The sequence below is a fragment of the Aethina tumida genome, chromosome 5, assembly GCF_024364675.1.
Source record: "Aethina tumida isolate Nest 87 chromosome 5, icAetTumi1.1, whole genome shotgun sequence".
Taxonomy (NCBI): domain Eukaryota; kingdom Metazoa; phylum Arthropoda; class Insecta; order Coleoptera; family Nitidulidae; genus Aethina; species Aethina tumida.
In genome coordinates this window covers 22,038,291-22,053,738 of record NC_065439.1, presented here as the reverse complement: position 1 = coordinate 22,053,738, position 15,448 = coordinate 22,038,291, and the positions used below count along the sequence as shown (strand labels likewise).

Sequence of the window (15,448 nt, the reverse complement as noted above, 5' to 3'; positions counted from 1 at the left end):
AATAGAACGCTGTGTGGTACAAAACAACGCTATGTAAAGTGCTGTGCGGAGAACTTAAACAATGATGAGAATTGATTGGAATTATTTCAAAGGAGTAACGTGAGTATTGTGTAAAGCATTTGAAAATGGTCGGAAATCTAATACTAATTGGTCGAAACCAAGTTTGGAGTAGTTGTGTACTGGTAAATTCCCCGCAACTTCCATTCAATCTTCCACATAATATTCATCCAGTTCACTAGAAGTTTATCTCCGGTACGGTATTTAGTTTTCAAATCGTTCACCGTGACGCACCGTAACCGGTTTAACGAGATGAATTGCGGTTAATTTCGACGAGTTCAAATTTTTAGTTGACGCTTCCGAAGTGAGTTTCTGTGTTGTCGTTTTTTTAATTACATGCAGAGATTATTGCGGACTTGGTGTACAGGTACATTAAGCGCACGGACATTAGGATGGACTTACCGGCGGCGGAATTCCTCGTACAACGTTACGCCCTCAACAAATATTACATCACTAATAACGGTGACATTGTGTTGTTCTGTATTAATGAAAAGCCGTTGTCCGCAAATGGTGTAAACCATAAACGTACCATACTTTGTCTGCAATAAACTGCGAGATAATATTTCATCAAAACATCAAAAGTTGTCTCCTTGCCTCTTCTCTAATTAAACTGTTACTGGCTTAGCGAAACCGGAGGTCCCCTTTTTATTGCTTCATTCAAAATGGGGTGGAAAAAATATGCAATTTTGGATACTGATTTTTGTAGGCTTTTTGTTCCATTCACATTGAAATTTAATTATTCCGGATGTTTAAGTTACAAAGAATGCCGTATCGATGTACATTTTTTGATAATAAAATGTAAAACAGTTTAGTTTTCTATTTATAATGCAGATACACACATACTAATAATCGATATCAAAAATCCAATAAATATAAAAAGTAGTACCTAGACACCTTTAAAAATTGTTCTCCAAATATGAGCTCTTAAGGTACTGGAGAGGTCTGTACAAAGACAAAAAGTTGTGACAATTGTGGATTCCATCTTTAGACCCTAAAAAATCAAATTTTCTAACAACATTATGCCCGACCTAATATTGGGAAGGATACTTTAATGTTTTTCCAATGTTTCAATGTAAAGTTGTAGCCAAAGTCAAGAAGCTGGTATGGGACAACATAAACAGGAACCTTCGAAATTCTGCTTCGCTTCTCCAGATTTTGGTAGATCTTCAATATCAAGTAGGCGTGGAATGAAGACAAAATTGATCATCTCATTGAATCAATACAAAAGCAAGTCACTGAGTGTTGGGATCATGGAGGAGGTTCTACTCATTTTATTAAAAAACGTACTGATCAATATAAATAAAGTTTTATCTGAATTGTGCAGCAAAAATCAGTGGAATCTGACCACCGAATTTGGTACTCGTCCTATTTTCTATGAAACTTTTCTAGTTACAGGAACGAGTTCATCTTATAAATAAATGTAAATGTGACTTAATTAGTATGGTCTTAGTTTCCTCAAATAAAGAATTTTCACTTGATAAAGAGATGGCGACGTTTTTTAGAAAATAAATCAATATCGACTCAAAAGAAACATGAACAAGTTAAGAAAAAAACATGCATTCGAAAGCAAACAGTAATATTTGAAGACGCGTCACCATTGTTACATGCATCCAATTTCCAATTCCCGAAATTGGCGCACATTGATAAAAATACAATTACTTTAATGTCTTTCCAACATTTCAATGTAAATTTGTTGCCAAAGTCAAGTAGCTGGTATGGGGCAACATAAACAGGAACCTTCGAAATTCTGCTTCTCTTCTCCAGTTTTTGGTAGATCTTCAATATCAAGTAGGCGTGGAATGAAGACAAAATTGATCATCTCATTAAATCAACACCAAAGCAAGTCACTGTGTGTTGGGATCATGGAGGAGGTTCTACTCATTTTATTAAAAAACGTACTGATCAATATAAATAAAGTTTTATCTGAATTGTGCAGCAAAAATCAATGGAATCTGACCACCGACTTTGGTACTCGTCCTATTTTCTATGTAACTTTTATAGCTACAGGAACGAGTTCATCTTAAAAATAAATGTAAATGTGGCTTAATTAGTATGGTCTTAGTTTCCTCAAATAAAGAATTTTCACTTGTTAAAGAGATGGCGACGTTTTTTTAGAAAATAAATCAATATCGACTCAAAAAAAACATGAACAAGTTAAGAAAAAACATGTATTCGAAAGCAACCAGTAATATTTGAAGAACCGTCACCATTGTTACATGCATTTAATTTCCAATTCCCGAAATTAGCGCTCATTGATAAAATTACAATTACTTTAATGTCTTTCCAACATTTCAATGTAAATTTGTTGCCAAAGTCAAGAAGCTGGTATGGGACAACATAAACAGGAACCTTCGAAATTCTGCTTCTCTTCTCCAGATTTTGGTAGATCTTCAATATCAAGTAGGCGTGGAATGAAGACAAAATTGATCATCTCATTGAATCAATACAAAAGCAAGTCACTGAGTGTTGGGATCATGGAGGAGGTTCTACTCATTTTATTAAAAAACGTACTGATCAATATAAATAAAGTTTTATCTGAATTGTGCAGCAAAAATCAGTGGAATCTGACCACCGAATTTGGTACTCGTCCTATTTTCTATATAACTTTTCAAGCTACAGGAACGAGTTCATCTTATAAATAAATGTAAATGTGGCTTAATTAGGATGGTCTTATTTTCTTTAAATAAAGAATTTTCACTTGATAAAGAGATGGCGACGTTTTATAGAAAATAAATCAATATCGACTCAAAAAAACATGTATTCGAAAGCAAACAGTAATATTTGAAGACGCGTCACCATTGTTACATGCATCCAATTTCCAATTCCCGAAATTGGCGCACATTGATAAAATTACAAGCTATGGCGCGCCATTTATTAAATTGCTTCTCCGCCAAAAGGCACAAAAGAGCGGGAAAGAATAAATAATAATACGAAAACCGGAATGACTTTTCAATTTAACTGCGGGGTATTGGTGACTACGAGCGAGAAAATTGTGGATGGGTGTTGAAGTTTCGCTCAATCAAGCTCCTATTTTTCTTTATTGAAAAATGATTTGTCCCGTGAGTCAATTCAAGACAAATGACGTTCAGACACGCACGGCTATGCGGCCCTCCGAGAATTTCAATCTATATCGATTACTAATATCGGTTCGAATAAAAATGGCGGTGGTAAGCCGCCGTCAATAGTTTAAGACTTCGGGACGGTATTTTTTAATTGGTTAATCTATCGCGTATTTCTTCGAATGTTTGTATAATTTCATTTCGGTGCAACAACCTCAAAATATTACAGCCGAAATGTCAGCAATGAGCTATTGATTTGTGTTCCTTGGGCTTGTAATTTTACGACTTTTGCAGAAATAATGTTGCGGTGCTCCCCCATGCAAACAACCATCGAGTTAGGGACAGTCGTAAATATTTTATTTGCAGGGGTGAACTGACCGAAAGACAAGCCCGGATTCCGGCCGCAGCTCGAAAGTGTCTTTATTGAAAAACCTTGGAAACCGATTTAAATTTACCTAAATTCAGTTCGAGAATAAAATATACTCTCCGTAGATTTAATATCAAAATTAGCATAAATGGAAAACGCATTCGGATTTTAATGAGGGCCGGATGGTCGAGTCCAGAAATTAATTCAGCACATTCAGGAAACGCATACACGGCCATAAACATTCTTGAATTATAAAGCTTAATAACTGCACCGTCCGAACCTTTTAATGATTCACCTCTGCTCGGGAATCGGCGTTTAGAAATTGAGGAAACTGGCCACACGAATACATTACTGGTTCACCCATCCAGCTCGTCCTAATGTATGCAGGGACAATTTCTGAATTATTTATTTATCGGCCGTATGTTAACCAAAAAGGGTCTATCAGTCGTAAAACTTGATAGTAACTCGTAAGAGTCGAACAATTTGAAAGTATCTCATGAATCCTGAACATTATTTTTTTAATTAATTTCCAACGTTTAAATTTGAAATTAAAAGCTTTTTAATTATATTAATTTTATGGTTACAATAAAATTAAATTCAATATTAATCTTTTAATGAGAATACTGACTACAGGTGAAAGATTACCTATGTAGCATTAACTGATTATTGAATAAGGGTATAAATTTAGAGAAATCAAACCAGTTGCAAAATCTTACGTCAGCTGCAATAACATCATTATAATCAACAAACAGGAATAATAATGGAAACGATTATGGTGTCAATGGACGAATTGATTGGTGAGTTTGTTTGCAAAGTGTGTTACGGTTACATGAGACCGCCGATCAAGATGTGCGAGAACGGCCATTGTCACTGCATTTTCTGCTATAACCGTGTTCCCAGTTGCCCCGAATGTAGAGGCAAAAAAATTGAAACTAGAAATATACAACTAGAAGAACTGTTTGGAATACTCAGTTTTCCTTGCAGTAATGCTGAAAACGGATGCTCAGTAGTTGCAAAAGGGCCTGAGTTGATTAGGCACGAATATACTTGTAGATATGACGGTGGTACGTATGAGGATCAAACAGATGAGGATCGACCAAATGAAGATGGATCAGATGAAGATGAACCAGAGGAGACTGAACAAGATGGGGATGGTACAAATGAGGATAGTGGAAATGAGGATGGTACAGATAGCTGAAGAATGGTAGACGACTTTTGTAAATCTTGGATTCTCAAGATTCCTGGAGAATGTGTCTACATAAAAGATAAGAAAATGAAGAGTGACGATATTTAATAATATTAAAAAACAAAATAAATGCATATTATAAATAATAAATTATTAACAGAATAATGTATTATTATTTATCTAGAAGTCTCATTAGATTACTTTCACTTTATATGCATTTTGTATTCCAGAAAAATATTAATTTTGTCTAATTTAATCAAAATATTTTCAAGACACGAATATGTTAAATTTTTGTTGGGCAAAGATATTGTAGAATTTTGTGTCTTATATGGTAAATTTTTATCCCTATTTTTATTGTAAAATTTTCAGATTTTAGAAATTTCATAATAGAGAAATTATGTTTAACAATAATACCATATTCAGAACCCTAAATTGAAGCATTTTTGTTTTCAAATCATACAAATGATATAAAATATTAAGGTTCAGTATTGACTTACACTGTTCCTCTTACAAACGAACCATTCACTTGAAAATATTTTATTTGTTGGAAGAGAAAGAAACACGCGACAAGAACTGTTTATTCCATTTAGAAACAGTCGTAAAACACGAATCGGAATTAATTTAAATGTACCTTTAAAATAACGGCGACAATAAAAATAACTTTACATCGTGGATTTTATTTAAAAAATGCAAGCCAGTCAAACTAAGAGTTGTATTTTAAAAGGGTCAAGATAATTTGGAGACTCTCTTCCATTCCGATATAAAATCTAGCATATTCAGCAAATGCATTCGGATCATAAACATTCATCCACTATAAAGCTTAATAACTGCTGCAACGTACAGTTCTTAACTGTGCATTTTTATTCAGGGGGTTGTTTGGAATTCAAGATTGGAATGGATAACTGACTTTAGCCATCTTTCTTTGAAATTTACTGTCCCGATTTGTGAATTGCATATTTATTAATGTTAATTAACCGAAAAGGACTGCAACAGAATAATTATTATTCCGGATTCGTTTATTTCTATTTAGTAATTGATGAACGATTTAATGAATTAATTAACAAACGCAGACGAAGAATTAAGTTTTATTCAATTAATAATTAATAAATTTAGTAAAGAAATATTTAAAATTGTAATTAAAAATTGTTTTTTATTTATTTTTATTGAAAAATCACTGTTACAATTTGAATTTAAAATGTTAGACAGCTTTTTAATGGATTCCACTATAAAGAATAAAAATAGTCACCAAAAATAAAAGTATTAAACTTGTTTGAATCAACCAGCTACAAATTTAATTTATAATAATTTAATAAATGTTTCAAACTTGTAAGTGAATGTAAAAGTTTAAAATAAATGAATATTTTATACCTGTACGTGTTTTTCATTTTATTTTGAATCTACCTGATATGAAAATAATATTATCAAGAAATTTATGAATATTGTGAATTTGTTAGAAAAATTATAAACACAAAAAACAATTTTTTGAGAAGTATTTATATCAGTTTTTATATATGAAAAATTGTTATTAAATGAGGAAAATTATATTTTTTATATAAAAAAATTTGTTGTGTTCTTTTTAATTAAAAAAAAAATAACTTACTAAATTTTGGAATGTAAGACTTTGGAATAAAATAATATTTTATGTTAGTATATATATTTTATTATATTTATGCCTCTTTACTCAATATTTAAAAAATAATTAAGAAAATAATGAATATTATAAACTTAAAATCATAAAATTGATAAATAATTTTTTAAAATTTTTTAAATATTTTTGAAACATTTTATATATGAAAAAATAATTATTTAGTAAAGAAAATTCTAAATTTTTAATTAAAAAGATATTGTTTTCTTTTTAACTAAGAAACTAATAAATTTACAATTACAATTTTAATTTAATATGTTGATAATATTAATAAATTGTTTTATTAATTGAATTACACTAATAATAACTTAGAACATTCTCTAAAAATAATAATATTGGAGGGAATACCTTAAATCATCTAGTTATAAATTTAATTTGTAATATTTAATAAATTTTCATTGACTTTTAAATAAAAGAGTACTTTTATTTATATCTCCGTATTTAATATTAGAATAAATATTCAAGAAATTAATGAATATTGAGAAAAAAATCATAAAAATGAAAAATATATTTTTAAAATATAATAATTTTATAAAAATTTTAATTAGACTTGTATATAAAAAATCTTATTTGGTAAAGAAAAATTTAAAACTAAATAATAATAAAAAAAATATATGAGAATGAATATTCAAGAACTTTATGAATATTGTGAATTGAATAAAATAGTTATAATAATAAAAAAATAAATAAATTTCTTATATTTTTTATTTTTTATATATCAAAAAATTTAAAAAATTAGTAAAAATTATGAATACAACGATTTAAAAAAATTGTTAGTAATTTAAAAAATTTCTTATATGTATATTTTTTATTGCCTTTTATATATCAAAAAATCAAAAAATCTAAAAAATATTATTGTATAAATATTATAATTTAAAAAATTGAAGATAATTTTACCTATTATTGTTTAATAAAGCAATAATTAAAATATTGATTAAAACTTTTTCAAAACATTACATTTACTTTGAAATTATCATTTTAATGTAAAATGTTGTTAATTGGACAAGAATCAAAAATTATAACTAAAAATCAAAATACAGTTGATTGTAAATTAATTTAATGATTTAAAAAATGCTATATAATATAATAATAAAAATATATATTTTTTAGCATTATCTGTTTTTATATACGAACAAACCTTTATTTTATAAAGAAATTTAAAAGTTTAATTTGTTATTGAAATCATTAAATCACAATTAACATTTTAATTAAAAATGTTATATCGACCCGAATCAAAATTGTGTGCGACATTGACCCGGAGCCATCGTTATTTAATTAATGGTAGATTGATGTTCGCAGTTAGCGACAGGATCCCGATAAGCCGATCGGCACGTCTTACATCCAAACCGGTCCGGAATGAATTGTGTTCCGCATTCGTTGGCGGGGACGACGTGGACCCGGAGGGGACGTAGCGGGACAGAACTGCGAAATGGGTTTTTGGTTGAAATGTCCTGTGTGTCGTCCTTTACGCCGTCTCGCAACTATCTCGTAACTTGCTTCTTATCTATGTGGGTTATCGTGGAATCGGGACTACGTCAAACAGAAGGAACAAATATCCTGTTTACAATGGCGAAAGTGCTCGGATAAGTTGGCCGATCGAAACTGGAGGTCGGCGGTCAATTTTCTTATGCCGATTCGAATTAATACGGGGCGGAAATGTCGGGGACGCTATCGAGACGCTGACTGTGTATCACAATGGGCGGATAAGGATTGCTATCGGTCGTGCATAAAGCCAGATATCTGGATACACGTCCTGAACACTGCGATGATTCTCGGACTAAATTCTAGGTCCTTTGTATATGGAATAGTGTAAACCTGGAATTGTTAGGAAAACTACACAAAAATATTTTCATATTTCCGCATCGGTTCAAACTGTATACGGAGTAAACTGATTTCTGTCATTTCTGTCACATAACATATACATTTAACTTTCTAAAAGTTTAAGAAATTAATAGTTTTATTTGATATTTAAATAATTTGGATATTATTTATAATATGAAATGTGATGGTACGAATAGGGACGAACTATGATGACTAAGGATCAAATATCATGGTATGAATAGGGACGAAATGTGATGGCTAGGGATGAAATATTATGAGATGAATAGTGACAAAACGTGATGACTGAGTTGAATAGAGATGAAATGTGATGAATATGGAATATTTTAATTTACTGCATAGGCTTTTGAGATACTTAACACGTTGAAGACCGGCATTGTCAATTACGTATATTATTTTTTAAATATTTTCTTAAAATACACATATTCAATAATTTAAGGTAGACATTATTTAACCCCTGGATTTACAGAATCGACTACTGTATTTAAATTGTATTTAAATCATGCCTACCTGTGTATAAGCGGCCATGTAAAACATATATGTCGTGTGTCCACCCGTGAGTACGCGTTCCGGTAATGTTGTTGAGTAGTGACCAACCGGTGGACATGCGGTCTTCATCGTGTTAAATGAAAAATGTAATTTTCTATTCAATTTATGTTTATTTTTAAAAATATTAAATATTTCACAACTAAACAATAATGAATAAATATATAAATTAAAAATTATTTAATCGAAGTTTTCAATTACATTTTTATAAAAATTTTTACAATTTTTCATTATGAAATACAATTGTTTAACATTAAATGTTCACAATTATTCAGGCTTACATTTAAACTCTACAATAATTAGTTCCAATAGACCGTATTATGGAACTTTCTGTATGTATATTCATAAAAACTTCCTTATCTATGGTCAACTCTCTCAACAAATAAAACATTTACGACTGTTCCTAAGTGAATAGTTGTTTGCATCGAGAGCGTTGTAGATAATTTCTGTAAAAATCGTAAAAATGCAACTCCGGAATTCCCTAAGAAACACTAAACCAGATATAAATCAATAAATTCCTTCAGACATTTTCATGTTTATTGGTTTACAGTTCAACGACATTTTCAGACACGTGAACATAGAATATGTAACCTATTCTTATCTGATGTAATAAACTTTAAGTTAAAGGCCAAGAAAATGGACATGAAACAGAAGGTCAATCGATAAAAGTTGCTTGCAATATTCAGAACCCTTAGCATAGTAACTTTAACAAAGTTTTCCATCCATTGGAAAGCAATTAATTATTCAGAAAATCGTTACTGATTAATTTCACTAAAACACATAATTATAGAAAGAAATACTTACATAGACATTTTTTGTGCCATGAACGACCTGCAACAAAATAAATAAGCTTATGAAACGGAATAAAATAAATGGCACAGAAATAAACGCAGTTTAATAAGATCAAAGCGTTTTACGGTGGTGGAAAGTGGGCACGTTAAAGGGGGACGCGAACGAAACGGTAATCTGGGAACAGTGTCGAACGTGTTAAATATATCCCGGTGGCGGGATCGTGGAGAGGCGCGCACGACAAACTTGGTTCTTTTTTCTGCGGGGCACACTGTTTTCTTCCGCTCGGCTCGATACTGAATTGCAAAAGGGCGCCCTCAATTCTATCAAGACAAGCTGTTACCGTCCTATATTGAAGGTGTTTTCCTACATTTATCTTCATATACCACATGCCGATGTCGGTTTTGTTTCCCTCCCGTTCGTCCCGGCGCCGTCGACGCGGGCACGGATTTCGCCGAATTGTTTTGACGGATAGACGGGCCATTATTATTATTTTTTTTTATTTATTTATTTTTTTAAATAAAAATATGGATTGTGAAAAATCGTACGGCCACGTACCGTGTTCGATTGAATTGTTAATGCAACGTCGAAATGGGAAATTGTATTTTCGATGATTTAATGTGTTGTTTTTTCATTTTAAAAATATCCCAAAGCTCCGATACATGTTTGTGCCGTTTCGATTCGATTCCACGTTTAATATTTGCCGGAGGCCATCAACCATTTCACATTTTAAACCGATTGTCAATAGGAATTTTCCTCGGGAAATAAGGAATTGATACTTTTTTTGAGTTTTCGTTGCAAAGCAAAGTTATTTCACGACACACCTTTCATGTGAAAAATAATATTTGAATGGAATAAATAACTGTGGATGCAATACTAGAATATTCTATATAAGCTCTCTATTTATGAATATATTTTTTTCTATTTTTATTTATTTTAATTAATTGATTTAAGTTCAATATATATTTTTCAACATTTTTACATCCATTAATTAAAATTGTTTCAGTTTAATTTGTTTACACGCATAGAGTAATGATCATAATTATGGCATTATTAAAATATATTAAAATTATAATAATTAATATACATAATATTTATTTAAATAAAATGTTTAATTTTAAGCAGTATAATAACATTTTTAGTTTTCAGCGGGTAAGTTATAATCTGTAAAAAATATCAAAAACTTTTTCGGAGATAAATTATAAGAAATTGAATTCTCTACAAAAATGTCATATAAAATTTTCCCATAAAGTTGATGGTTGTGTCAGAAAATGAGAAAAATGTCAAAATTTTAAATCAATCCAACTTTAATGTTAAATAACTTTTGAAAAAATGAAAATATCAAAAAACTGTAAGAGACATTTTTTGTAGAGCGTTAAATCTGTTTTGATCATTTTGAAATATTATCTCCAAAGAGAGTTAAAAAATTTCAAAATCCATAAGACCGTTCCCGTGTTATTTAAAGGGGAAATTAAAATTTACGATGCGGCACCTCTTAATATTAATATTAAGAGCAGTAACTTTCACAGTATTTTTTTTACTAATTCTAACAAGATTTTCGATATAAATAAGAAAAAAAAATTGTCGATTTTTTTTAAACAGTCTAATATATAGATGGAGCTAGTATTACAAGTTATGTACAATAGAACTACCAACATTTGAAATTAACTTTTCTAATTACCCAGATAAAAAATATTCAACTATAAATTTTGTGGAAAAAAAATTGAGTTACTAAGCTGTGAAAATATTGTTGATTAAAAAGAAATATATTCCGAAACAAAATATAAAACAATTTACAAATTGTTATTTTATCAAAATAAACCCAAATTTTCATGAATAATTTCAAAATTCATGACTTAAATGTATACATTTAAAATATTTATTAGAAAACCATTAAAATTAGTACGCATTGGAAATTTTTTGTACAGCTATTAATTTCCTACAAAAAAGTAAATAGAAATTTTCAGTAGGATCAAATAATGGCAAGATATGGATTTTACCATATGAGACTGAAGAACTCATCTTTGGAGAGCATTTTACATTAAACAACAATTTGCTTCCATATATTGAAATGATGCCCTTAAAAAACTCAAATCCAAAATTTGTCTTGCTCGTCCCAATATCCAGACATCAACCTTACAGAAATCATGAGGGATCACGTTTATAACCAAATGTTTACAAATTTAAATGAACTCACCAAAACAATTCAAGAAGCTTGAGGGAATTTAGGCTCGTTATATATTCAGAAAATGGTACTGTGTTAATGTTAAATTAAATAATACAGTTTAATAATTAAAAATTTCTTTCAAAATTAAAGTTGCTCTATTTATGTCCAGCACAATTATATATATGTAACATTTTATAGAATAATACAATAACAATAGTAAATTAACATTATATTAACAGACCACCTTAAATAAAGTAGTTATGGCTAAATTATTTAACATTTTAAAAAAAAAATTATATCGAAAATTTCTATTTACATTTTTTTGTAGGAAATTAATAGCTGTACAAAAAATTCCCAAAGTGTACTAATTTTAATAGTTTTTTTAATAACTATTTTAAATTTAATTTACATTTAATTTGAATTTTGAAAATATTCATGAAATTTTGAGTTTAATTTGATAAAATAACAGTTTGTAAGTTATGTTTTACCTTTTGTTTCGGAATATATTTCTTTTTAATCTACAATATTTTCATAATTTTGCTCTTCTCACAATTTAGTATCATGATTTAATTTTTTTCAATAGATTATTTAGAATGTCACTCAATTTTTTTTTACAAAATTTATGGTTGTATATTTTTTCTCTGGGTAATTTGAGAATTTAGTTTCAAATGTTGGTAGCACAATTCAAAATATATGTAACATTTTATAGAATAAGAGTTTTTATAATACTATATATTTTTTTATAATACTACAATAACAATACTAAATTAACATTATATTAACAGACCACCTTAAATAAAGTATTTATGGCTAAATTATTTAACATTTTAAAAAGTTGCTATAATGATAACCACTTTTGTAAATTTTAAATTATATTATTTCAAATTAAAAATATAACAAATTATCAAAAATAATTATGATAAATTAATTTCCAATTAATTTGAATTTTGATGCTGTAAATGTAATGACTCGTAGTCCTATCCTTAACAAACGTATCGGATCGTAATATTAAAGCAGAAAGCGATATCTCATCGGCATCAAATCGCCGCTGTAACACCGTCGATTTCCTTTTCAATCGGCCCTCGTAAATTTACGCAATCCCCGAAAACACCCGTCGGTTCCGGCTTAACTTGTGCGAAGTAAAAATGCCCGGAGCCCCCCCGGAACAGTGCGAAATATGACCGGAATTGCCGAATCAGCATGTCGAGAGCGATGGAACGGCGCGAAAACTTGTTCGCACCTCCGTTCGTTCGATAACAGTTCAAAATGCACGAAAACCCGAAAACTATTCGAGACGTATAAAGTCCGCCGTGATACATTTTACGGGTCCGGGGGCCGGTGCGGGAACGCGCCGCGGATGATTTGTTTTCTTTTGCGATGCCGGATGGCGGAGGTGGGGGACCGCTCGTCGAGTGTGCTGTGTATTGCCGGAAACTTTCCTCTTATGTGTTTTCTCTCTTTGAGAGTCGGTTATTTACACAATGAACTGAGCGACATCAACGTGGAACAAAAGCATGTCTGGGGATTTTTGTATATTGCTATTTGTAAACTGTTCTTTAAACAGTTTTTTTGTAATCTTTTTCGTTTATTTGCATCTATATTTTTGTCTCTGTTGCTAAAGTTTTATTGCCGCTCTCGATAGACGCAACTTGAAACAAACTTGTATGTGGATACAATTTTGAGTATTTCTTAAAATGTTTTAAAACTACACTCCACAAATACCTATTCTTACAAATTAGTATCACAGGTTAAACTATCGCCGTTGGTTACAGATGAATCTAGATTTTGCCTGAACACATGAGGTAGATGAGTTCATATGTTTCGACGGTCAACGTAAGTTCTTTAACAGCACGTACTGACTTGAGAGTTACATTTTGGACATTCTAGAAGAACATGTCGTGCCATATGCTCCTTTTATAACACATCGTTCAATAAGCCCCGAGACTAACCCAGAAATGGTCCTAGTAGTACCATGTTTCCCTAGAGTACGAACCTTTACATGAAACGTGTAAAAATTTCACGTCGATCGGACCACAAACAGCAGAGTTATCGAGGTTAGAGTAAAGTCACTTTGTAATTTGTTTGAAAAATGGAGAAAACTGAGTTTCGCGTGTTGATAAAACATTGTTTTTTAATGGGTAAAAACACCGTAGAAGCCCAGCAATGGCTTGAAAAACATTACCCGGACTCCTCTCCATCCAAACCAACAATTTGTCGGTGGTATGCTGAGTTTAAACGTGGTCGTACGGACACAAACAATGCGGAACGTCCGGGTAGGCCATTGGAAGCCGTTACACCGGAAAATGTGAGTGAAGTGTTAAAAATCATAATGAAAAATCGCAAAGTGAAGGTCCGTGAGATTGCAGAAATGACACAGATATCATCTGGAAGCGTATTTACAATCCTTCATGAAAAATTGAGCATGAAAAAAGTTTTTTCATAGTGGTTGCCGTGAGTGCTTTAAGTGGAACCAAACAACAAGCCACAAGTCCATGAAAACAAAGGCAAAATTGAACGAGTTGGGCTTTGATTTGCTTTCCCACCCCCCGTATTTGCCAGATTTAGCCCCCAGCGACGTACTGACTCTTTGCTGATATCAAAAAAATGATTCAGGGAAAAAAATTTGCCTCGAATGAGGAGGTCATTGCCGAAACTGAATCCTATTTTGAAGCAATGGATAAATCCTTTTATAAACATGGTATAGAAATGTTGGAAAGGCGTTGGAACGATTGTATCACTCTAAAAGGAGATTATATTGATGAATAAAAATGATTTTTGAAAAAAAAAATGTTGTTTTCGTTGTTAGTCTCGGGACTTATTGAACGATGTGTTAGGTCCAAATTTTTTATTAATACGGGATAATTATCGACCACATACAGCCCATGTTGTCCGAAATTATCTTCTAATCATCTCTATATTATTTTTTTAGAAAAACAATATTTTTTAATATTTTTTGTAACAATTATAAATAAAACCCTATTTTTAAATAAATATACAAAGACTTCAAGTATAGTTTTTTCTTTCTCAGAAAATGTTAATAATAATCAATGATTTCTGTTAAATTTTTGAAAAATGTATTTAAAAACATGTCACAAGAAAATAATGTATGAAAATTATATAAAATGTGAAATCATTTTAGAGACAATTGTTTCAAATTCAATCTCTTCTATTAGAATATTCGTCTTACAAATATGACCGTTTCCCATCCCCATCAATACGTATATGAAAATTTACACAAGACAATCCTGGAATATTCATGGCATTGTAAATAATGCAATTCCAGGAGTGGTTGTATAATTTACATGAGCCGAATTGGTTTATGTATTAGGAAAATGATCCTCGAATTGGAGCACCGTAGAGTCTTAGTAGACGTTCGGCGGTCCAGAAGGTCGTAAACCGGCTTCTTGCGGGGAATATTTAAGCGCATCCGCATTCAAAAGAAAACCGGACTCGATATGAGATATTTATTTGGTTTTAGGTACATAATAAGATGCTGCCGAATGCGAAATTTGCTCCGGCTGCGAATAAAATCGGTCGTGATAGATTTAAATTTTGGGCCGGATGTTCGGATGATGTGTTTGCATTAGATGTGATGCAAGTGCTGTGCGGCTTCGGATTGGAAAATATGTTGTTTATTGCTGGAGAACTTTTCTCTTACGTGTTTCTCTATACGAAAGTTGGTTATTTATACAATGAACTATACGAAATCGATGTCTGGGTTTTTGTAAATTGTCTCTTGGAGCTCCTTTATATAAATCGCGAATATTTTCCATTCAATTCAGCATTTTATGAC

General features: G+C 30.9%; 1 protein-coding gene across 1 annotated transcript in view; it reads right to left on the bottom strand.

Moving 5' to 3' along the window:
• Positions 1–15,448, bottom strand: part of LOC109600431 (CUGBP Elav-like family member 2) — a 372,127-nt gene that overhangs the window by 271,274 nt on the left and 85,405 nt on the right. The window contains exon 2 of the mRNA XM_049967989.1: positions 9,504–9,530. Coding sequence (XP_049823946.1) covers positions 9,504–9,530 — 27 coding nt within the window. The remainder of the gene's footprint in view (positions 1–9,503; positions 9,531–15,448) is intronic.